Source organism: Nerophis ophidion, linkage group LG09 (assembly GCF_033978795.1).
Source record: "Nerophis ophidion isolate RoL-2023_Sa linkage group LG09, RoL_Noph_v1.0, whole genome shotgun sequence".
NCBI classification, from domain to species: domain Eukaryota; kingdom Metazoa; phylum Chordata; class Actinopteri; order Syngnathiformes; family Syngnathidae; genus Nerophis; species Nerophis ophidion.
Genome location: NC_084619.1, coordinates 48,422,196 through 48,445,924, shown reverse-complemented (window position 1 = coordinate 48,445,924; position 23,729 = coordinate 48,422,196). Strand labels below are relative to the sequence as shown.

The 23,729-nt window shown below is 43.8% G+C and overlaps 1 protein-coding gene across 2 annotated transcripts in view; it reads left to right on the top strand.

Moving 5' to 3' along the window:
* slc18a2 (solute carrier family 18 member 2) overlaps positions 1-23,729 on the top strand; it is a 147,162-nt gene that overhangs the window by 94,201 nt on the left and 29,232 nt on the right. For both annotated transcript variants that reach the window (XM_061911106.1, XM_061911107.1), the window contains 4 exons: positions 5,154-5,246; positions 18,669-18,758; positions 18,882-18,925; positions 19,340-19,400. In XM_061911106.1, coding sequence (XP_061767090.1) covers positions 5,154-5,246; positions 18,669-18,758; positions 18,882-18,925; positions 19,340-19,400 — 288 coding nt within the window. The remainder of the gene's footprint in view (positions 1-5,153; positions 5,247-18,668; positions 18,759-18,881; positions 18,926-19,339; positions 19,401-23,729) is intronic.

The following is a 23,729-nucleotide window of genomic DNA, read 5'->3' as shown; positions in this document are numbered from 1 at the left end:
GCAAAACAACTGAGCCAAGCCGGCTAATCAGATTTCTCCCATACGCGGTTGATGATTATTGAACGGTCAAATTGTTCCCCGTTCTCCACATCTTTGAAGGCATCATATTAAAGGACATTGCATTGTCCTCCTGTATTGACTTTCATTTCGACGGGCTTGTCATTAACGTGTATAGTTGCAAATGCTACACTTTTTTTAGCACGTTGGAGTCTGTTTTGTCTGTGACCACTGGTGTTATTCCGTCAATACAGAATGTCTCATTGTCGGTAGCGTTGCCTGTGGCCAGATCCATTTCGACTTGGTGGATGGATTCCCTGGAAAACTGTTTCCTTCAGTATCTCTGCGCTGATCAGCAGCATTTCCTGAAGTGGTTCCATTTTTTACAAACATGGCACTGTTGACCAAAAGCTGGGCAAGTTTCTCTTTTGGCATAATGGCTACCAACGCAATTATTACAGCTGACAATAGGTTGTAAAGCTTTTTCTGTCTGTGGCCTCTGCCGCAGTTCAAATCTCTGCCTCCTTCCATATTTGTACTGCAGACTGTCAACACTAGTAGGAGTATGTGGCAATGATAATGTTCTTGTGTGTTGCTCAGTTTGCTCATATATTTTACATAAGGAGACTGCCTTAGCTAGAGTTAGCTCACTGTCACGTAGCCGGATTTGTCCTCATGTTATCATCATTTACAGTACAGTATGCCACAGACCAGTCTGTTACAAATGAGCTCATCTTGTAATGTCCCAGAGTTGCAGCTCTTTGCTTTAATCCTTAAATCTGTGATATATGATTCAACTGTCTCACCTTGGATCTGGCACCTTGTGTTGAATTTATGTCTCTCCATTGTGATGTTTATTTGGGGACTGCATATCTCCCGAAATTTCCTCTTTAAACATTCGGGGTCCTCTTTTGACTCAGCCCGAGTGATGACCAGGCCTGGTACGCCGTCAGCGGCAGGTCCTCTCACTTCCGGTGTGTAAACAAACGATCTTTCTCTCTCAACAGCCTCCGATCCTGCTAGATTGAGGAGAATGTAGGCTTGTGTGCGGACCGGCTTGTCATAGTGTGCCGCCGCGATGAAAATGTCATATTCCTGTTCAAACACTCACCAGTTCTCTGCAATGTATTCATCAAAGACGAGAGGGTCCGGTCTGCGGAAGCCGTCTGACATGTTGCACGGCGCGCGTAGGAATTGCCATTAGCAACGTTATAAAAGGTCCAGGGTTATGACTTGATGTAGCTGTGTGATCTGTGGCAAGTTGCACGTTCCAAAGTGTCCGCGTTTACTTCTGACACCATGTGGAATGACCAGACGGAGGGAAATACTTTTTAAAGTGAACTCTGTTTATTTGCTACTTGCTGGTCCAGCTCTCAGTCCATACTGGTTGTTATCACAGCACCTATAAAGATCAGAACCGTCTTGCACATGCGCAGTACACAATAACAAATACGGTGGCTGCCAAGGTGCAATATACCAAGAGAGCATTATGTGAATGCCTACAGAGCAAAAAACATTACCAAGGACAGCACACACCCTGGCTTCCACCTGTTCGACTTGTTACCATCAGGCAGGGGCTACAGGTGCATCAGAGCCAGTACAAACAGGCTCAGAGACAGCTTCTTTCTCTAAGCTGTGACCATGTTGAACTCTGACTTATAATAATAATAATAATAATAATTCACCTCTATACAATATCATGCCCTAAAACCCTACTGTGCAATACTACCCTTCGAGTGCAATGCGTCCAACACTGATTGTTATTTATTACTTCGGTACTCTTGTCTTGTTCTGTATATTGTACAGTATTTTGTATTTCTATAGTGTTTTATATATTGTACAGGATTGCTTATTATTTTTATTGGATAGTAGTCTGTTTATGGGCTTCACAGTGGCAGAGGGGTTAGTGCGTCTGCCTCACAATACGAAGGTCCTGCAGTCCTGGGTTCAAATCCAGGCTCGGGATCTTTCTGTGTGGAGTTTGCATGTTCTCCCCGTGAATGCGTGGGTTCCTTCCGGGTACTCCGGCCTCCTCCTACCTCCAAAGACATGCACCTGGGGATAAGTTGATTGGCAACACTAAATTGGCCCTAGTGTGTGAATGTGAGTGTGAGTGTTGTCTGTCTATCTGTGTTGGCCCTGTGATGAGGTGGCGACTTGTCCAGGGTGTACCCCGCCTTCCGCCCGATTGTAGCTGAGATAGGCGCCAGCGCCCCCCGCGACCCCGAAAGGGAATAAGCGGTAGAAAATGAATGGATGGATGGATGGATAGTCTGTTTATTTCAATTGTTAGTTTTTTCCTTTTTTTACCTCTTGTGCTATTTATTAGCATTAAGTTGGAGTCTTTAATCTCGTTATATGCAAATATAATGACAATAAAGTCCATTATATTCTATTCTATTCTACCAGTTACCGTGGTAACCCAAATGTCACTCAAAAGTGCAGAATCTAACCATTGGAATCATTTCTACAGTTTGAAAATATCCAGCAAGCCGCATTGAAATGTGTATGTTGTATTATGTGAAGGTAACCCAATTAACTGCCTTTTTTATGCTGTTTTGCAAGACTCGTGTTACATGACTTCAATATTGACACCTCATTGGCTGGTTGACAGGCTCGATTGCTTCAGTTTTAATTCACCCGAAGTGGGTCTTGCTTTTTGAAGCAGCAAATTTTTCTACACTGAATTTTTATACACTCAGTTTTTATACACTCCATTTTTGAACACTGATTTTTAAAACATTGCATTTGTATACACAGAAATTTCATACACAAATTTTTAAAATGTTGAATTTTTATACTGTGAATTTTTAAACGCATGCATTTGGCTTTACATTTTTTTCAATGAAATTGTCAGCATTATTTGTTTTAAAAAAAAATTCAGTTCATAAAACTCAAACATGAAAAATTAAGTTACATAAATTCAGTGTCATTTGTAATAAAGGCAACATAACCTCCATATTTAGTAGCTATTTGTAATGGTTCTTGGACAATAACTAGTTGATGTGGAAAAAAAAAACTTAAATATCATATGCAACTTACTGCAACGTGTTTTCTCTTGTTAAAAATTGAATTCTTGTCGGATGAAATGTGAACATTTCTACTGAGGCAAATTGTGAGATACTGTAAATGTTTTTTTTTTACCAGTTTGAAAGTAGTCATTGAATATTTGTGCTGACTTTTCTGACGTCATTTCACTTTTGACAGTCAGTACGTTTTGATGCACTAAATGAGTCTGATTTTTCAAATAATTTATTTTTTTCTATTTTCACAGCTACATGTGAAATTTTAATTTCCATGCTCTATCTCTAACGCGACTTTTGGCCATACGCAGTGTGCCTCTCGTACACTACGGGGCGATGGTGGTCATTTCAGCTTGTTTAGCTGCGTGGGAACGTAAATACAGTAAAAGAAGAGAATGCTTCATGCTAATAAGCTAGCGCTGGCAACTGTCAAGCTGCGAATATAAGAGATAGCTACACATTTCCACTGCAATCTGGTGTTGGTACTGTTTTAATGTGTTTAAATGACACTCGGGGGTTTTAGAATCATCAGTGAAATACAAAAATATCGCTATTTTAGGAGGTCTTTGCTTACCAATTACTCAAACAGCCGGCATGTGCTGGTATCTTGTTACTTAATTAAAGTCTCTTCTTTGGGAACATTTTGGCACTTATTAAACAAGTAAGTTTTTATTATATCATACCAACAGCTTATTATTCCTCTCCATTTGATTGGTGAAATGGAGTCATATATCACTAAAGCTTGTCATGTTTTGTGATCATGTTTTGTTTAGTTGTAATATGTTACTTCAAGACTCCATTAGTTCCTGTTTTGTCACTCCCTGTTTTGTTTCCATGACAACCCATTAGTTTTCCCCTGTCCTCACGCACCTGATTCATTTGGACTCACGCACCTGTTGTTAGTCACGTCACCACTATTTAAGCCTGTAGTTGCCAGGCAGTCACCCTAGCGACATTACATTCATGCTCTGCACTCTTGACACTCTGAGTACTCTGTCCAGGTCATAGTTCCTGCTGCTCTTTTCTTGCCACGTAAGTTTTTTTTTGTTTATTCAAGCCACAGTTTGGTGAGTTTTTTAGTTCATGTTTTCATGTCCAAACTGTGGACATTATAGTAATAGTTTTTGTTTTCTTAGCCAAGTTTTGTACCTCCGCTGTGAGCGCCTTTTGTTTTCACTTTTTGATGGATTAATTAAAAGATGTCTTTACCTTCACGTCGTGTCCGGTTGAGTCGCTTTGCACCACGGGAAAACAAACCGCACCAAAGTCCTAGTCTTGACAAAGCGTATGTTGGATTGGGAAAACAGAGTCATGTGACAGTGCATGTCGAAAGAAGACTCGCTGACAAATGAATATTCTTCATTAGCTTTAATCAATAGATCATTAATTGTGATATAAATAAATGTATTGATCGGAATGAAACTCGGTGTAACGGAGTAAAAGTAGCATTTATTCTTCGCAAAAATACGAAGAATAAATGCTCTTCTGACAAATACACTTTTTTCAAAAAGTTACCTAAATAAATGTAACAGTAAATGTAGCTTGTTGCTATGCACCTCTGAACCTAAATAAGCCAGAATGTTTGGGGGTGTTTTCCATTATATTTTTATCAGTGACAGAGCAGGAAGTGGCTAGAAAATTAGGAATATGTTTGCATTGAAATTTCATATGAAGCTCTAGGTTATTCATTAATTGATATTTTACATGTGCTTTTTCATGAAAGTCGAGAGGTCCTACCCACCGTCAAAGTTAAAGTACTAATGATTGTCTCACACACACTAGGTGTGGTGAAATTTGTCCTCAGCATTTGACCCATCTCGTGTTCACCCCCTGGGAGGTGAGGGGAGCAGTGAGCTGCAGCGGTGGCAGAGCCCAGGAATAATTTTGATGATTTAACGCCCAATTCCAACCCTTGATGCTGATTGCCAACGGGTACCATTTTTAACATCTTTAGTATGACTCAGCCGGGGTTTAAACTCACAACCTACCGATCTCAGGGCGGACACTCTAACCACTAGTGAGGTAGTGTCCATATTTTGGCAACTTACAAAATCTGCAAGGCATCAAATACTTATTTTCCCCAGTGTAAATGTCAAGTATAAGACGATGTATGTATTATGTGTGTATTTTCAGGGATGGGACTGCTGGCAAGTGTGTACACAGACGACGAGGAGAGAGGACATGCCATAGGGGTTGCCCTTGGAGGTCTGGCAATGGGAGTTTTAGGTAAGCACAACTATAAACGATTTGAACTCGAATCAATGAGAGTGACAAACGTATATGGAAACATGGGAGACACATGCAGGAGTAAAACACTGAAGAAAAGAGAAAGATTTCCTTCAGGCTTTGGACTTGGCTGCCAAAATTGTTAGGGTTGAGGTCTTGGTTCTGTGCAGGTCGATCAGGTTCCTCCTCATTCACATGTCCTTGTTTGTTTACAGACAAACTGTGGTAACATTTTTAAATTATATATTTGGATTTATGAAGGCTTTCTAATACTTGTGTGCATGTTAATTTCTATACAGAGCTACAGACTTCCCAGCAGGCACAAAACATTTAAAACAACATGGAGAACTTGTTGAATTAGGACTTGACGTTGAGCAACTCAAACCTAACGTTGGAACAACATGCTTTTTGACATTGTTTAATCAATGTTGAGTTTTGACCTTGATTTGACCTTTAACATTTGGTAAATTCCCAACCAATAATGTGGATCCAACATTAGACACCAACATTGTCTCAATTTGAAAAAACAAGTCTTTTGCAACGTCTTTTTTCCATCCATCTTCCATCCATCTTCTTACGCTGATCAGAGGTCGGGTCGCGGGGGCAACAACCTAAGCAGGGAAACCCAGACTTCCCTTTCCCCAGCCACATCGTCTAGCTCTTCCCGGGGGATCCCGAGGGTTTCCCAGGCCAGCCGGGAGACATAGTCTTCCCAAAGTGTCCTGGGTCTTCCCCGTGGCCTCCTACCGGTTGGACGTGCCCTAAACACCTCCCTAGGGAGGCGTTCGGGTGGCATCCTGACCAGATGCCCGAACCATCTCATCTGGCTCCTCTCGATGTGAAGGAGCAGCGGCTTTACTTTGAGTTCCTCCCGGATGGCAGACCTTCTCACCCTATCTCTAAGGGAGAGCCCCGCCACACGGCGGAGGAAACTCATTTTGGCCGCTTGTACCCGTGATCTTATCCTTTCGGTCATGACCATAGGTGAGGATGGGAACGTAGATCGACCGGTAAATTGAGAGCTTTGCCTTCCGGCTCAGCTCCTTTCTTCACCACAACGGATCGGTACAACGTCCGCATTACTGAAGACGCCGCACCGATCCGTCTGTCGATCTCACGATCCACTCTTCCCTCACTCGTGAACAAGACTCCTAGGTACTTGAACTCCTCCACTTGGGGCAGTGTCTCCTCCCCAACCCGGAGATGGCATTCCACCCTTTTCCGGGCGAGAACCATGGACTCGGACTTGGAGGTGCTGATTCTCATTCCGGTCGCTTCACACTCGGCTGCAAACCGATCCAGTAAGAGCTGAAGATCCCGGTCCGATGAAGCCATCAGGACCACATCATCTGCAAAAAGCAGAGACCTAATCCTGCGGTCACCAAACCGGAACCCCTCAACGCCTTGACTGCGCCTAGAAATTCTGTCCATAAAAGTTATGAACAGAATCGGTGACAAAGGACAGCCTTGGCGGAGTCCAACTCTCACTGGAAATGTGTTCGACTTACTGCCGGCAATGCGGACCAAGCTCTGGCACTGATCGTACAGGGAGCGGACCACCACAATAAGACAGTCCGGTACCCCATACTCTCTGAGCACTCCCCACAGGACTTCCCGAGGGACACGGTCGAATGCCTTCTCCAAGTCCACAAAGCACATGTAGACTGGTTGGGCAAACTCCCATGCACCCTCAAGAACCCTGCGGAGAGTATAGAGCTGGTCCACAGTTCCACGACCAGGACCAAAACCACACTGTTCCTCCTGAATCCGAGGTTCAACTATCCGGCGTAGCCTCCTCTCCAGTACACCTGAATAAACCTTACCGGGAAGGCTGAGGAGTGTGATCCCACGGTAGTTGGAACACACCCTCCGGTCCCCCTTCTTAAAGAGAGGAACCACCACCCCGGTCTGCCAATCCAGAGGTACCGCCCCCGATGTCCACGCGATGCTGCAGAGTCTTGTCAACTAAGACAGCCCCACAGCATCCAGAGCCTTAAGGAACTCCGGGCGGATCTCGTCCACCCCCGGGGCCTTGCCACCGAGGAGCTTTTTAACTACCTCAGCGACCTCAGCCCCAGAAATAGGAGAGTCCACCATAGATTCCCCAGGCACTGCTTCCTCATAGGAAGACGTGTTGGTGGGATTGAGGAGGTCTTCGAAGTATTCCTTCCACCTATCCACAACATCCGCAGTTGAGGTCAGCAGAACACCATCCGCACCATACACGGTGTTGATAGTGCACTGCTTCCCCTTCCTGAGGCAGCGGACGGTGGTCCAGAATCGCTTCGAAGCCGTCCGGAAGTCGTTTTCCGTGGCTTCCCCGAACTCCTCCCATGTCCAAGTTTTTGCCTCAGTGACCGCTGAGGCCGCACACCGCTTGGCCCGTCGGTACCCGTCCACTGCCTCCGGAGTCATATGAGCCAAAGGAACCCGATAGGACTCCTTCTTCAGCTTGACGGCATCCCTCACCGCTGGTGTCCACCAAGGGGTTTTAGGATTTCCGCCTCGACAGGCACCAACTACCTTGCGGCCACAGTTCCGATCAGCCGCCTCGACAATAGTGGAACATGCTCCACTCGGACTCAATGTCCAGCACCTCCCTCGTGACATGTTCGAAGTTCTTCCGGAGGTGGGAATTGAAACTTTCTCTGACAGGAGACTCTGCCAGACGTTCCCAGCCTACCCTCACAATACGTTTGGGCCTGCCAGGTCTGTCCGGCATCCTCCCCCACCATCGCAGCCAACTCACCACCAGGTGATGATCGGTAGAAAGCTCCGCCCCTCTCTTCACCCGAGTGTCCAAAACATAAGGCCGCAAATCCGATGACATAAGCAACGTCTTTTTTTCAAAGTCTAATTTTTAACTACCTCGGGACGGCGTAGTGCAGTTGGAGAGTGGCCGTGCGCAACCCGAGGGTCACTGGTTCAAATCCCACCTAGAACCAACCTCGTCACGTCCGTTGTGTCCTGAGCAAGACACTTCACCCTTGCTCCTGATGGGTGCTGGTTGGCGCCTTGCATGGCAGCTCCCTCCATCAGTGTGTGAATGTGTGTGTGAATGGGTAAATGTGGAAGTAGTGTCAAAGCGCTTTGAGTACCTTGAAGGTAGAAAAGCGCTATACAAGTACAACCCATTTATCATTTAATTTAAAGGACATGTATGTATGATCAACGTATCAATGTCTTGTGCCTGGTTAGGCCCCTCGTCTAATGACATCCTGAATACTGAATTAAACATCTACAAACCCCGTTTCCATATGAGTTGGGAAATTGTGTTAGATGTAAATATAAACGGAATACAATGATTTGCAATTCATTTTCAACCTGTAATAAGTTGAATATGCTACAAAGACAACATATTTGATGTTCAAACTGATAAACATTTTTTTTTTTTGCAAATAATCATTAACTTTGGAATTTGATGCCAGCAACACGTGACAAAGAAGTTGGGAAAGGTGGCAATAGATACTGATAAAGTTGAGGAATGCTCATCAAACACTAATATGGAACATGGTGTGCAGGCTAATTGAGAACAGTTGGGTGCCATGATTGGGTATAAAAGCAGCTTCCATGAAATGCTAAGTAATTCACAAACAAGGATGAGGTGAGGGTCACCAATTTGTAAGCAAATTGTCGAACAGTTTTAGAACAACATTTCTCAACGAGCTATTGCAAGGAATTTTGGGATTTTACCATCTACGGTCCGTAAAATCATAAAAAAGTTCAGAAAATCTGGATAAATCACTGCATGTACGCGATGGTATTTCGGGCTTTTGATCCATCAGACGGTATTGCATCAAAAACCGACATCAGTGTGTAAAGGATATCACCACATGGGCTCAGGAACACTTCATAAAACAACTGTCAGTAACTACAGTTGGTCACTATAACTGTAAGTGTAAGTTAAAGCTGTACTATGCAAAGCCAAACCCATTTATAAATGATAAATGGGTTGTACTTGTAAAGCGCTTCTCTACCTTCAAGGTACTCAAAGCGCTTTGACACTACTTCCACATTTACCCATTCACACACACATTCACACACTGATGGAGGATCGAGCTGTCATACAAGGCGCTAACCAGCACCCATCAGGAGCAAGGGTGAAGTGTCTTGCTCAGGACACAACGGACGTGACGAGAGTTGTAATAGGTCGGGATTTATCAACAATATCCTGAAACGCCGCCGGCTTGGCTGGGCCAGAGCTCACCTAAGATGGACTGATGCAAAGTGGAAAGGTGTTCTGTGGTCTGACGAGTCCACATTTCTAATTAAATTTGGAAAAAGAGGACATGGTGTCCTCCAGAACAAATAGGAAAATCACCATTCTAATTGTTATAGGCACAAAGTTCAAAAGCCAGCATCTGTGATGGTATGGGTGTGTATTAGTGCCCAAGGCATGGGTAACTTACACATCTGTGAAGGCACCATTAATGCTGAAAGGTCCATACAGGTTTTGGAGCAACATATGTTGTAATCCAAGCAACGTTATCATGGACGCCCCTGCTTAGATCAGCAAGACAATGTCAAGCCACGTGTTACAACAGCGTAGCTTCGTAAAAAAAGAGAGCGGGTATTTCCCTCGCCCGCCTGCAGTCCAGACCTGTCTCCCATCGAAAATGTGTGGCGCATTATGAAGCGTAAAATACGACAGCGGAGACCCCGGACTGTTGAACAACTAAAGCTCTACATAAAACAAGAATGGGAAAGAATTCCACTTTCAAAGCTTCAACAATTAGTTTCCTCAGTTCCCAAACGTTTATTCAGTGTTGTTAAAAGAAAAGGTGATATAACAGAGTGGTGAACATGTCTTTTCCCAACTACTTTGGCACGTGTTGCAGCCATGAAATTCTAAGGGTCCTTGGTTCAATCCCCACCTAGTACCAAACTCGTCACGTCCGTTGTGTCCTGAGCAAGACACTTTACCCCTTGCTCCTGATGGGTGCTGTTTAGCGCCTTGCATGGCAGCTCCCTCCATCAGTGTGTTAATGTGTGTGTGAATGGGTAGATGTGGAAGTAGTGTCAAAGCGCTTTGAGTACCTTGAAGGTAGAAAAGCTCCATACAATAATTTATAATTTATAAAATGTATCATTTATAAACTTTATTTTTTTTTTGCAAATAATAATTAACTTCACGGTGGCAGAGGGGTTAGTGCGTCTGCCTCACAATACAAAGGTCCTGCAGTCCTGGGTTCAAATCCAGGCTCGGGATCTTTCTGTGTGGAGTTTGCATGTTCTCCCCGTGAATGCGTGGGTTCCCTCCGGGTACTCCGGCTTCCTCCCACCTCCAAAGACATGCACCTGGGGATAGGTTGATTGGCAACACTAAATTGGCCCTAGTGTGTGAATGTGAGTGTGAATGTTGTCTGTCTATCTGTGTTGGCCCTGCGATGAGGTGGCGACTTGTCCAGGGTGTACCCCGCCTTCCGCCCGATTGTAGCTGAGATAGGCGCCAGCGCCCCCCGCGACCCCGAAAGGGAATAAGCGGTAGAAAATGGATGGATGGATGGATAATTAACTTTGAATTTCATGGCTGCAACACGTGCCAAAATAGTTGGGAAAGGGCATGTTCACCACTGTGTTACATCACCTTTTCTTTTAACAACACTCAATAAACGTTTGGGAACTGAGGAAAATATATGTTGAAGCTTTGAAAGTGGAATTCTTTCCCATTCTTGTTTTATGTAGAGCTTCAGTCGTTCAACAGTCCAGGGTCTCCGCTGTCGTATTTTACACTTCATAATGCGCCACACATTTTCAATGGGAGACAGGTCTGGACTGTAGGTGGGCCAGGAAAGTACCCGCACTCTTTTTTTACAAAGCCACGCTGTTGTAACACATGCTGAATGTGGCTTGGCATTGTTTTGCTGAAATAAGCAGGGTCGTCCATGAAAAAGACAGCGCTTAGATGGGAACATATGTTGTTCCAAAACCTATATGTACCTTTCAGCATTATTGATGCCTTCACAGTTGTGTAAGTTACCCGTGCCTTGAGCACTATTGCACCCCAATACAATCACAGATTCTGGCTTTTGAACTTTGCGTCGATAACAGTCTGGATGGACACCTTGTCGGATATTTCCAAAAACAATTTGAATTGTGGATTCGTCAGACCACAGAAAACTTTTCCACTTTGCATCAGTCCATCTTAGATGATCTCGGGCCCAGAGAAGTCGGCGGGGTTTCTGGAAGTTGTTGATAAATGGCTTTCGCTTTGCATAGTAGAGCTTTAACTTGTACTTACAGCTGTAGCGACAAACTGTATTTAGTAACAGTGGTTTTCTGAAGTGTTCCTGAGCCCATGTGGTGATATCCTTTAGAGATTGATGTCGGTTTTTGATACAGTGCCGTCTGGGGGATCGAAGGTCACGGTCATTCAATGTTGGTTTCCGGCCGTTACGTGGAGTGATTTCTCCACATTCTCTGAACATTTTGATGATATTATGGACCGTAGATGTTGAAATCTCTAAATTTCTTGCAATTGCATTTTTAGAAACGTTGTTTTTGATGAGCATTACTCAATTTTATCAGTATTTATAGCCACCTTCCCCAACTTCTTTGTCACGTGTTGCTGGCATCAAATTCTAAAGTTAATAATTATTTGCAAAAAAAAAATGTTTATCAATTGGAACATCAAATATGTTGTCTTTGTAGCATATTCAATATGCGTTGAAAAGGATTTGCAAGTCATTGTATTCCGTTTATATTTACATCAAACACAATTTCCCAACTCATATGGAAACAGGGTTTGTACATGAGCTCTGACAAACACAAAGACGCCTCTAAAGCTGAAGACAAGACTCCACCTGGGGGATCCCGAGGAGTTCCCAGGCCAGCCAGGAGACATAGTCTTCCCAACGTGCCCTTGGGTTTCCCCGTGGCCTCCTACCGGTCAGGCGTGCCCTAAACACCTCCCTAGAGAGGCGTTCGGGTGGCATCCTGACCAGATGTCCAAACCACCTTATCTGGCTCCTCTCATTGTGCAGGAGCAACCGCTTTACTTTGAGCTCCCCCCGGATGACAGAGCTTCTCACCCTATGTCTGACACCAGACGGCGGAAGCTCATTTCGGCCACTTGTACCCGTGATCTTGTCCTTTCGGTCATAACCCAAAGCTCATGACCATAGGTAAAGATGAGAACGTAAATCGACCGGTAAATTGAGCGCTTTTCCTTCCGGCTCAGCTCCTTCTTTACCACGACAGATCGATACAGCGTCAACATTACTGAAGACGCCGCACCGATCCGCCTGTCGATCTCACGATCCACTCGTCCCCCATTCGTGAACAAGACTCCGAGCTATTTGAACTCCTCCGCTAGGGGCAATATTTCCTCCCCAACCCGGAGATGGCACTTCACCCTTTTCCGGGCGAGAACCATGGACTCGGACTTGGAGGTGTTGATTCTCATCCCAGTCGCTTCACACTCAGCTGCGAACCGGTCCAGTGAGATCCAGATTTAATGACAGATTGAAATTAATCTAATCCACATCGTATTTTATTCCTGCTACCTACTAGTTATTGTTTTTTGATAGAAAAACACAAACTATACTAACGAGCCTGTCTTTCAAACGGCTCTTTAAAAGGAATGGCTCCTCAAGGTTTGGCTCCATTCAAAGAGCCATCCCAGCAGACACAAGACATTGAAACAACGTTGACAACTTGTTGAATAAGGTCCTGACGTTGAGCAACGCAAACATAACGTTGATACAATAAGCTTTTGACGAAGTTTAATCACTGTTGGGTTCTGACAACGATTTGACCATTGGAATTTGGTCATTTCCCAACCAACATTTTACATCATAAATACAACGTTAAAACAATATGCTTCTGTAAGATCCAGAGCTGCTTCAGGTATGTCACGCAGAAATATTTACCTTGATAGTCGGCTTCGGCCCGCAAGGACAGTTAAATAGTAGTTGGGAACGTACTTGCTGACTTTTGACAGCAGATTTCTAAACGCAGCAGAACACTCATTGAGCACATATGTGTTTTTATTTTTTACAGTGGGTCACACAACTGCTGTACAGACTGCTGTATGACGCCATTCGGCAATCGTTCACAATCATCATGAAAGACATGACGACAGTTGGATTTTTTTAAACACATCCTAAATATTAAACAAATTCAATCAAAAGTTTGGTTGTAATACAGCCTTTGGAGCCGTTCAATTCTGCCTATAGAGTCCCTAAAACAGTGGTTCTCAAACGGGGGTACGCGTACTCCTGGGGGTACTTGAAGGTATGCTGAGGGGTACGTGAGATTTTTTTTAAATATTCCAAAAATAGCAACAATTCAAAAACCCTTTATAAATCTATTTCTCGAATAATACTTCAACAAAATATGAATGTAAGTTCATAAACTGTGAAATGAAATGCAACAATACAATATTGAGTGTTGACAGCTACATTTTTTTGTGGACATGTTCCATAAATATTGATGTTAAAGATTTCTTTTTTTGTTTAGAAATGTTTAGAATTAAGTTCATGAATCCAGATGGATCTCTATTACAATCCCCTTAGAGGGCACTTTAAGTTGATGATTACTTCTATGTGTAGAAATCTTTATTTATAATTGAATCACTTGTTTATTTTTCAACAAGTTTTTAGTTATTTTTTATATCTTTTTTTCCAAATAGTTCAAGAACGACCACTACAAATGAGCAATATTTTTGCACTGTTATACAATTTAATAAATCAGAAACTGATGACATAGTGCTGTGCATTTTACTTCTTTATCCCTTTTTTGCAACCAAAAATGCTTTGTTCTGATTAGGGGGTACTTGAGATAAAAAAAAATGGTCACAGGGGTTACATCACTGAAAAAAGGTTGAGAACCACTGCCCTAAAAAACTTCTAAATACCCCCACTAGGGTTTTATATACTTGATGTAAGTATATATTTAATGTAGTAGTGAGCAAACTTTGGCGATTTGTCCAGGGTGTAAACCGCCCTACCGCCCGAATGTAGCTGAGATAGGCTCCAGCCGCCCCCAAAAGGGACAAGCCGTAGGTAGGGATGGATGAATGGATAAGCAAATTTATAATAGCATTTAATATTTACGTATTTTGGTCATTTTAAGCATACGCGGCGCATTAAATTAAAGAACAAATGTTTTATTCCATCGCTCATTTCTGCTCTCTGCAGATTTTATGAGAGCCAACAAACATAATAAAACACAATTTACTGTACAATGTCCGCTGTCATTAGAATGTGGACTGCTGGGATGTTCAAATATTTCCATTTAGGTGAAAAATGTCTCATAATCCAAGCAAAGAAACGGGGTAGGGAAACAAGCTCTTTTTGTGTCGTTCTCACCAGTTCCAGGTCTTACATGGCTGTCAAAGTGTCCCAACTTGTCAGATTATATCCTCTGCCATCTAATTTTGGGGGAGAGGCATGATTTATGATCTAGAATAAACTTACAGGTAGCAAAGAAGTGAGGAAGCAGCTGACCACTCAATGATGTAGACGTGAGGACAAAAGGAAGTGATGGTTTGTTTGTCTGTGTTAGAACTAATAATAACAATATCACTAATATTTGGTTAATATTCAAGTCATGAAATATAAATGGAGTTTTGTTGGCGCTTTTTGATTGGTTATTTATAGAATTTTATGGGCATAACAGTGGAGCTCCCATTTGCTCCAATGTAAGCAGACTTTTTTTTATTTACGTGTATTCAATACTTAGAATGCATTTAAAAAAATACATCTGTCGTCATGTCTTTCATAATGATTGAAAAAAACTGCAGTTTCCCTTTAGGATTCTGTCAGAAAACAGAGCAGTGAGGGTGGCAATCATTTAATTCTGTAGCGGAATTGTAAGCTAAATTAAAAGTGCAGTCACCCACTTGCAAATATGGAGTGGGGGATTGCAGGGACATCTACTGGATTACAAACACTAAATGTTGTTATTTGTGTGTAATGTAGCACAAATAGTTTAATTTTGTCTTCTCATTCAATAAATTATTGTTTGAATTTTGTAGTTTGGGTCATGTGACAACCAGGGTCCTTTAATTGGAGAAAAGGCCCGCTGGAAGAAGTTTAATTGGAGAAAAGGCCCGCTGGAAGAAGTCGCTTGAACAAGGCAAAATAATTTGTCTTTTTAAACAGTAATCAATACACTATGACATAATATAAATAAATGCAGTGATAAGAATGAAATTAAATGTAACGGAGTAAAAGTAATGTTTCTTCTGCACAAAATTATTCAAGTGAAATTAAAAAAGGATGCTGCAATAAAACTACTGTACTCTGACATGTACTTCATCTATCCATCCATCATCCACTTCTTGTGCAGAGGGTGGAAGGCAGAGTACACCCTGGACAAGTCCTGACATGTAAAAAGTATCCAAAAAGTTACTTAAGTAAATGTAACGGAATAAATACATCATGTCACTACCCACCTCAGTTCAGCGGTCACTTAAAAAAGAAAATGTACTTATTTGCAAACATCCCATCTGTACCAGTCAAAAGACCTACAAAAAGACCTATAATGTTATTTGCAAACTGTGACGTCTTGTTGGCATTGTGGTGACGAATTGTTCTCTCGTGGGTGCAGCGACGATGGACACAGCGTGAGGTAGGAACAATAATTTATTTATACAAACTAAAACAGACTAAGAACCAAAAACACTTGCTCGAATGCACTAACAAACAAAACAGAAAGCGCTAGTATGAGCTAGGGACAAACAACTGAAATAGCATGGAAGCTAATGTACACAAAGGTAGTTACCACAATGCTGGAAAGAGCGACGTCAACTGTAGCGTGAAACAAACAAGAGTCAAAGAAAGAATGTCCAACAAAGGCGGTCTTAAATAGGGAGATAACTAATCAAGGGCAGGTGCGCGTGGTGGAAAAAAGAGAAATGACAAAATATAATCCTTTTTTTTAGTTTACAATTCAGCAAGTTATATGAAGCATAATTGTAAGCACACTACCACAAAACACAGATTGCTAGCCTCCGATGTTATGAACATTTTTTACAGTTGCGTTGTATTGAAAATGAGGACATAACAATCAGAACCAAAACCAGAATATGCCATGATCCAAGACGTGGATCATGACACAAACATCCCATCTGTACCAGTCAAAAGACCTGGTCGTGACCGACCAGATGCAGAATCACTCAGTACGTGTCCATGCACTAACTTAATCCGATTTCTCAAATAGTTCGGCTCTAAATAAGCCTCCTTCAACCAACGGGAACACTTTCGGTTTTTGAAAATCTCGGACTAACACATCTGGATTATGCAATTTGAAAACCAGATCTCTCCAGGGGGTGTGTGTGGCTGGAGAGGATCCTCGGTATCGCGCATTTGCCAGTCTCAACAGGCAGGATACAACCAGGAAGCAGATGCCATTCAATCAAAACATAAGCAACAATTGTAACGAAGAGGAGACAAATTAAAAGAACAGAACATTTTGAAGTGCATCAATGGTAAAAAAAAAAAGAACAGATTTATTTAAGAAGGTAGCTAAGGAAATGTCAAATAACGGCTTAATTCGGATCCCCGAACAAAATACGAATGAGATGAAAGATAATGAAGCAGGTACATTAAAGGCGAATAATAAAGCGTACACAAACCTCTTCACGCAGCATTTGTGCACTCCAACTGATTAACAACAACTCTGTATTATGCACAACTGGCAAGTTAATCCAGAACCATAGCAATCTTCCTCTGGATATCAGTCGGGACATGAACAGTCTTTTCCTTCGGATTTAAAACCCTACTGAAATGAGATTTTCCAATTTAAACGGGAATAGCAGGTCCATTCTATGTGTCATACTTGATCATTATGGGATAATGCCATATTTTTGCTTAAAGGGTTTAGTCGAGAACATCCACGATAAACTTCGCAACTTTTGGTCGCTAATAGAAAAGCCCAGCTTTTACCGGAAGTATGTGCGCGTGACGTCACAAGTTGCAGGGCTCCACACATATTCACATTGTTTATAATGGGAGCCACCAGCAGTAAGAGCAAATCGGACCGAGAAAGCGACAATTTCCCCATTAATTTGAGCGAGGATTAAAGATTTGTCAATTAGCATATTGGTAGTAAAGGACTACAAAAAAAAAATAATAATAAAAAAAAAAACATTGACTCCGGGCGGCGGCAGTGTGAGCGTTTCAGATGTAATTAGACACATTTACTTGGATAATTCTGGAAGATCCCTTATCTGCTTATTGTTTTAATAGTGTTTTAGTGAGATTGTAAAGATTGTAAAGACATACATCGAGGTCGGATGGCTGCGGTGAACACGCAGTGCCTCAGAGAGAAGCGGAGGAGCAAAGCTCACAGCTGCTGCAGGACGACGAATAATCCGCTGATGTCTTCGGTAAGATATATATCACAATTTCCCCATCCAAAAACATGCTGGTTGACGTAGAAAAAACATGTTCGCTTGACCGCTCTGCTTCACAACAAACAAAGAAACACCGGCTGTGTCTCGGTGCTAAAGACAGCTGCAATCCACCGCTTTCCACCAACAGCATTGTTCTTTATAGTCTCCATTATTAAATGAACAAATTACAAAGATTCAGCAACACCGATGTCCAAAATACTGTGTAATTATGCGATTAAAGCAGACGACTTTTAGCCGCTAGTGGTGCAGCGCTAATATTTCCTGAAAGTCCGTGACATCACGCGCACGCCTCATCATTCCGCGACGTTTTCAACAAGAAACTCGCAGGAAATTTAAAATTGCAATTTAGTCAACTAAAAAGGCCGTATTGGCATGTGTTGCAATGTTAAGATTTCATCATTGATATATAAACATTCAGACTGCGTGGTCGGTAGTAGTGGCTTTCAGTAGGCCTTTAAAACTCCTTTTACCAATTCAGCCTTTTGAAAAACTTTGAGACAATAAAAAGTTTTGTTTCAATGATTTTTGTCCGAAAATTCCTTCAAAAATACTATTCCGCCGTTCTTTGCATCGGACCCGATATATTCTTGGTAGTAGCGTCATGTTCGTAGTGCAATCTAAGATAATCTGTTGAAGTTGTCTTTTTTTTAACATCAGCATAGGCATTAGAAACACACTATTTGTAGTCTGTGCCAATATTACAGCAGACATAATTTAAAAGAAGTTATAAAGATCCCCAAATCCTAGTGTGGCATCATTGGTCAACCTGAAAAGTAATTCAGTTCTCCGCGCTAAAATAAAATAACCCCCCCCACCACCCCCCTAACACACACACACACAAGTGTAAAAGTAAAGAAAAAGGAACTGTTTGAGAAATCGGACTAATTTTAATGCATGGAAACGTAGTGACTGCTATATACAAAAACCAGGGCTAATCTTTGCTGTAAATTCCTGAAGAAAAACCCCATCCTACAAATTGTGGGACGCACCAAAAGCGAGTTATCACTGTCATTGTAAAAGTGTCATCTTTTTCACTGAATAATCCAGTTTGTTGTTTGCAGTTGGACCCCCATTCGGTAGTGTGATGTATGAGTTTGTTGGGAAGACCGCTCCTTTCCTCATTCTGGCATTTCTGGCTCTGTTCGATGGAGGTACACACGCATTGCAATATTTCCCTTGATAAAAATAAAATGGATTTTTCTAGAAGCATTTGAACATTTTAAACTGGATTATATTTGGACTGGATTGAAAAAAATTATAATAATTTTTTCCAGCTTTACAGCTCTTTGTACTTCAACCTGCTAAAGTAGAACCGGAAGTAAGTATTTCCACCTCAGATATTTTTACCTCACTGAATTTGGCGCTAGTGTGTGAATGTGAGTGTGAAAGTTGTCTGTCTATCTGTGTTGGCCCTGCGATGAGGTAGCGACTTGTCCAGGGTGTACACAGCCTTCCGCCCGAATGCAGCTGAGATAGGCTCCAGCACACCCCTGGATCCCGAAAGGGACACAGTAGAAAATGGATGGATGGATGGATGGATGAATTCAAAGTATTTCTGATTCTGATTTATTAAAGCAAAGTACATCCCAGTACCTCACGCCAACACTAATGAAAGAAGGTAGATTAGATCTGGACATATTTAGAGAAAAAAAAATAGAGGTACATTTTACAAAATAACATTTCAAATTCATGGTTTTAAATTGTGATGTTATTCTACCTTTTGTCTTCATAGAGTCAGAAGGGGACCCCACTGCTGACCCTCATGAAAGATCCGTACATCATAGTTGCAGCTGGTAAGAACATAACCCAGCGCAGCAGAGAAATGGAATACAGTCATCCCTCGCCACATTAAAATATTAAAATAGTGTGCCTTCATTACATTATTTTTACAATTACAATCTTGTACATACTTTTGGCTGAAATTAAGTCTTAAATTATTATGTATTGAAGATGTCAGGTTCAAACACTGATGACATCTGTCCAACAGGACAAGAAGCAAAGAATCAAACAGAGACAGAATTCAATTTGGCTCAATTTGAGGAGAGAAGCCTGGACACTATATAAAAGTGCTGTTTTGCAACTTACAGTAACATTTTTCAAAGCAAAAAATATAACAAGAACACCACCGGCTAGCGGCCCAGCAGGCACAAGACATTGATATAATGTGGATTATACATAGATGTCCTTTAAAACTGGCTTTGAAACAACGTTGCAAAATAGTTGTATTTGTAAATTGCACCGTTGGATCCATGTTGTTGTTTGGGAAATGACCAAAATTCAATAGTCAAATCCACGTCACAATCTGACATTGAATAAATGTCGTCAACAAAAATGTTTCAACATTATGTTTGTGTTGTAGACTATTGGTTGTAAAATTGCTAAAATTCAATTGTCAAATTTAAATCAGAACCCAACATTGATTAAACGTCGTCAAAAAGCATGTTAGTTGACACGTTAGGTTTGAGCTGCTCAATGTCCGGATCTAATTGAACAAAATCTCAATGTTATTTTAATGTTTTTTGCTTGCTGGGTTATGTTACCATTAGTGGTGTAATGGAACACATTTGTTTGACAATTGTCTATACTTTTGATAATTACTGTAAGCTTCTTTACTCACAAGTACCACAGATGCACGCTGGAAACCAGTGGGTCAGGTTTTGACAGGTTTTAATCTCACACGTTTGTTTTAAACTCAATCTCTGCTCATCGACTTTTCAGTCTCTCCACAAAAACTTCCTCCGCTGCCCGATCACTGTTAAAAAGACAACAGATGATTAAATTAACGGGTACCACCTGCGACATCTAATCACCTGCCAGCTGCGCTTCGCCGTCCTGCCCATGCCACGCCCCCGTCTGAGGGTGCGCTGTCTCCAGCCACCCAGACGGGGTCGCTAATCTTCATACCTGCAGTGTGCTAATCACAACCTCCCTCCACATACCTCCACCGCCAGACTTAGGCCGGGCACCGTCTGGCCGCACTTACTCCCCCCCCCCCGGCCTGAGCGCGGGAGAGGAAGCCCGCCACGACCATCTGTGCTCCCGGCCTATGGATCACTCTGAAATTGTAGGGTTGTAAAGCGAGATACCACCCGGTGATCCACGCGTTGGCATCTTTCATGCGGTGGAGCCACTGGAGGGGCTTGTGGTCCGAGCAGAGGCTGAATGGGCGTCCCAGCAGATAGTACCGGAGGGCACCGACCGCCCACCGGATGACGAGGCACTCCCTCTCCACCGTGCTGTATCTGACCTCCCTTTCAGACAATTTCCTGCTGATATACAGGACCGGATGGTCGGTGCCCCCCCGCTGCTGAGATAAAACGGCTCCCAGTCCTCTGCCCGATGCATCCGCCTGCAAACAAAATGGGATAGAAAAATCAGGCATGTGCAGTACCGGCTCCTCGCAAAGTGCTTTCCTTACCTTCTCGAATGCCTGCTGGCACTGCTCCGTCCATTGGACCAGATCTGGGGCACCTTTCCGGGTGATGTCAGTTAGTGGGCTGGTCAGGTCTGCAAACCGGGGGACAAACCTCCAGTAGTAGCCCACCAGCCCCAAAAACTGCCTCACCTCCTTTTTTGTCTTCGGGGTCAGGCAGGTCGCAACTGCTGCGGTTTTATCTATCTGAGGTCGCACCTTGCCTTCCCCCAAGTGGTACCCCAGATACTGTACCTCCCTCCGGCCAACCGCGCACTTCGCCGGGTTGGCGGTGAGCCCTGCCCGCCTCAGGGACTCGAGTACCGCGCCCACTCTCTGCATATGCTCCGCCCAGCTGTTCCCCTGGATGATGACATCATCCAGATAGGCGGCGGCATATGCAGCGTGCGGTCGCAGCACCCGGTCCATGAGTCTCTGAAATGTGGCGGGCGCCCCGAACAAGCCGAACGGAAGGGTCACAAATTGGTATAATCCTTCCGGAGTGGAGAATGCCGTTTTTTCCTTGGACTCTGGAGACAAGGGAATCTGCCAGTCGCCCTTAGTCAAATCCAGTGTCGTATAAAAACGAGCAGTGCCCAACCGGTCCAGGAGCCCATCGACCCGGGGCATTGGATAGGCGTCAAAACGTGACACATCATTCACCTTGCGGTAGTCTACACAGAACCGTACAGACCCATCTTACTTCCTTACCAGAACTATGGGGCTACACCATGCACTGTGGGACTCTTCTATCACTCCTAATTCCAACATGGCTTTTAATTCTTCCCGAACTACTTTGCGTTTGTGTTCGGGTAGCTTATAGGGCCGAGACCTCACAGTCACGCCCGTGCTGGTCTCTATGTGATGCTGGGTGAGAGTCGTGCGGCCCGGCAGGGAGAGAACACGTCAGCAAAATGTTGCTGCAACTTGGCCACGTCTGCTTTCTTGGACAGCGTAAGATGATTATCACAGCGGAGAGGGGAGGGGGGAACCTCCGGCCCCAGCTCCTCGCTCTCCGCTATCGCCGTCACCATGGAGACGGGCTCCGCTTCCCTCCACCCTTTTAGTAGATTGAGGTGGTATATTTGTGTGGCCCCACCCCGGTCAGACCACCTGACCTCATAATCCACGTCACCCACTCGTCGTGTGACCACGAAGGGTCCTTGCCACTTGGCGAGTAATTTGGAGCTGGATGTTGGGAGTAACACAAGTACTTTCTCTCCCGGTGAAAATCGTCTAAGTTGCGCTTCCCTGTTATACAGGCGCTGTTGACGTTCTTGAGCTTGGAGCAAATTCTCACGTGAGAAGTGCCCTAATATGTGGAGTTTTGCTCTCAAGTCCATGACGTACTGAATTTCATTTTTTACTGGGGCGTGGACCTTCCTCCCAGCTTTCTTTAACTAGGTCCAATACCCCCCATGGCTTCCTGCCGAACAATAATTCAAATGGAGAAAATCCTGTTGAGGCCTGGGGAACCTCCCGCACTGCAAATAACAGGGGATCCAACCATTTATGCCAATTTGGTTTGTCCTCGTGTACGAACTTCCGGATCATGGATTTCAAAGTTCTATTCATCCGCTCCACCAGCCCATCTGTCTGTGGGTGGTAGACGCTAGTCCGAATAGACTTGATCCCCAATAAACCGTACAGCTCCTTTAACGTGCGTGACATAAAGGACGTGCCCTGGTCAGTTAGAATCTCTTTCGGGATTCCAACTCGGGAAATAATTTGAAACAGTGCCTGCGCGACACTCTTTGCAGAGATGGAGCGCAGTGGCACTGCTTCGGGATAGCACGTTGCATAATCCACCAGGACTAGTGCAAAGCGATATCCCTGGGTGCTCGGGTGAAATGGCCCGACGAGGTCCATGCCAATTCGTTCAAACGGGACCTCTATGAGTGGTAATGGCCTCAAAGGTGCTCTAGGAGTGGCCGCAGGGTTGACTAGTTGACAGTCCGGGCATGCCGCGCACCAGCGGCGCCCGTCTGCCCGAATGCCTGGCCAACAGAACCGGGCCATTATCCGATTAAGTGTTTTATCATATCCCATGTGCCCGGCCGTTGGGTTAAAATGTGCTGCCTGGAAAATCATTTCCCGACGGCTTTTTGGTACCAACAATTGGGTAATTTCCTCCCCTGTCTGAGTGTCACGGCTCACTCTGTATAGTCTGTCCCTAATCAATACAAAATGAGGGAAATCCCGCGTTATCCCCGGGCGAACCCGCTGCCCATCAATTGCAATCACTTGGTCCCAGGTCTCGCGCAGAGTGTCATCTGGAGACTGCTCGAGTGGAAAATCATCCGTGGGGCGCCATTGGGGCACCGGGGAAACCTCCTGGGAAGTCCCCGCCGGCCCCCCTTCCCCCTCCCCCTGGGCCACGTCGGATAATCTCGCGTCGCCGATGAGAACAGCGCGGGTATCCCCTTTCCCTACCGTCCGTGAACGCACCCCTGCACACTGCTTCATTAACCCCTTAAATCCCGGCCAATTTGTTCCCAAGATTAAGGGGTGCGCTAGGCACGAACTTACTGCCACCTTAACACTATATTTTTCCCCCCTGAACAAAATTTTCACCGGCACAATGGGATACGTGTGAATATCCCCATGCACACATTTAACCTGCACCCGTGTAACCTTACTCAATACCCCGGGTCGAACCAGATTTTGGTGAATCATGGTTTGTTCACAACCCGAATCCACCATCGTCCGG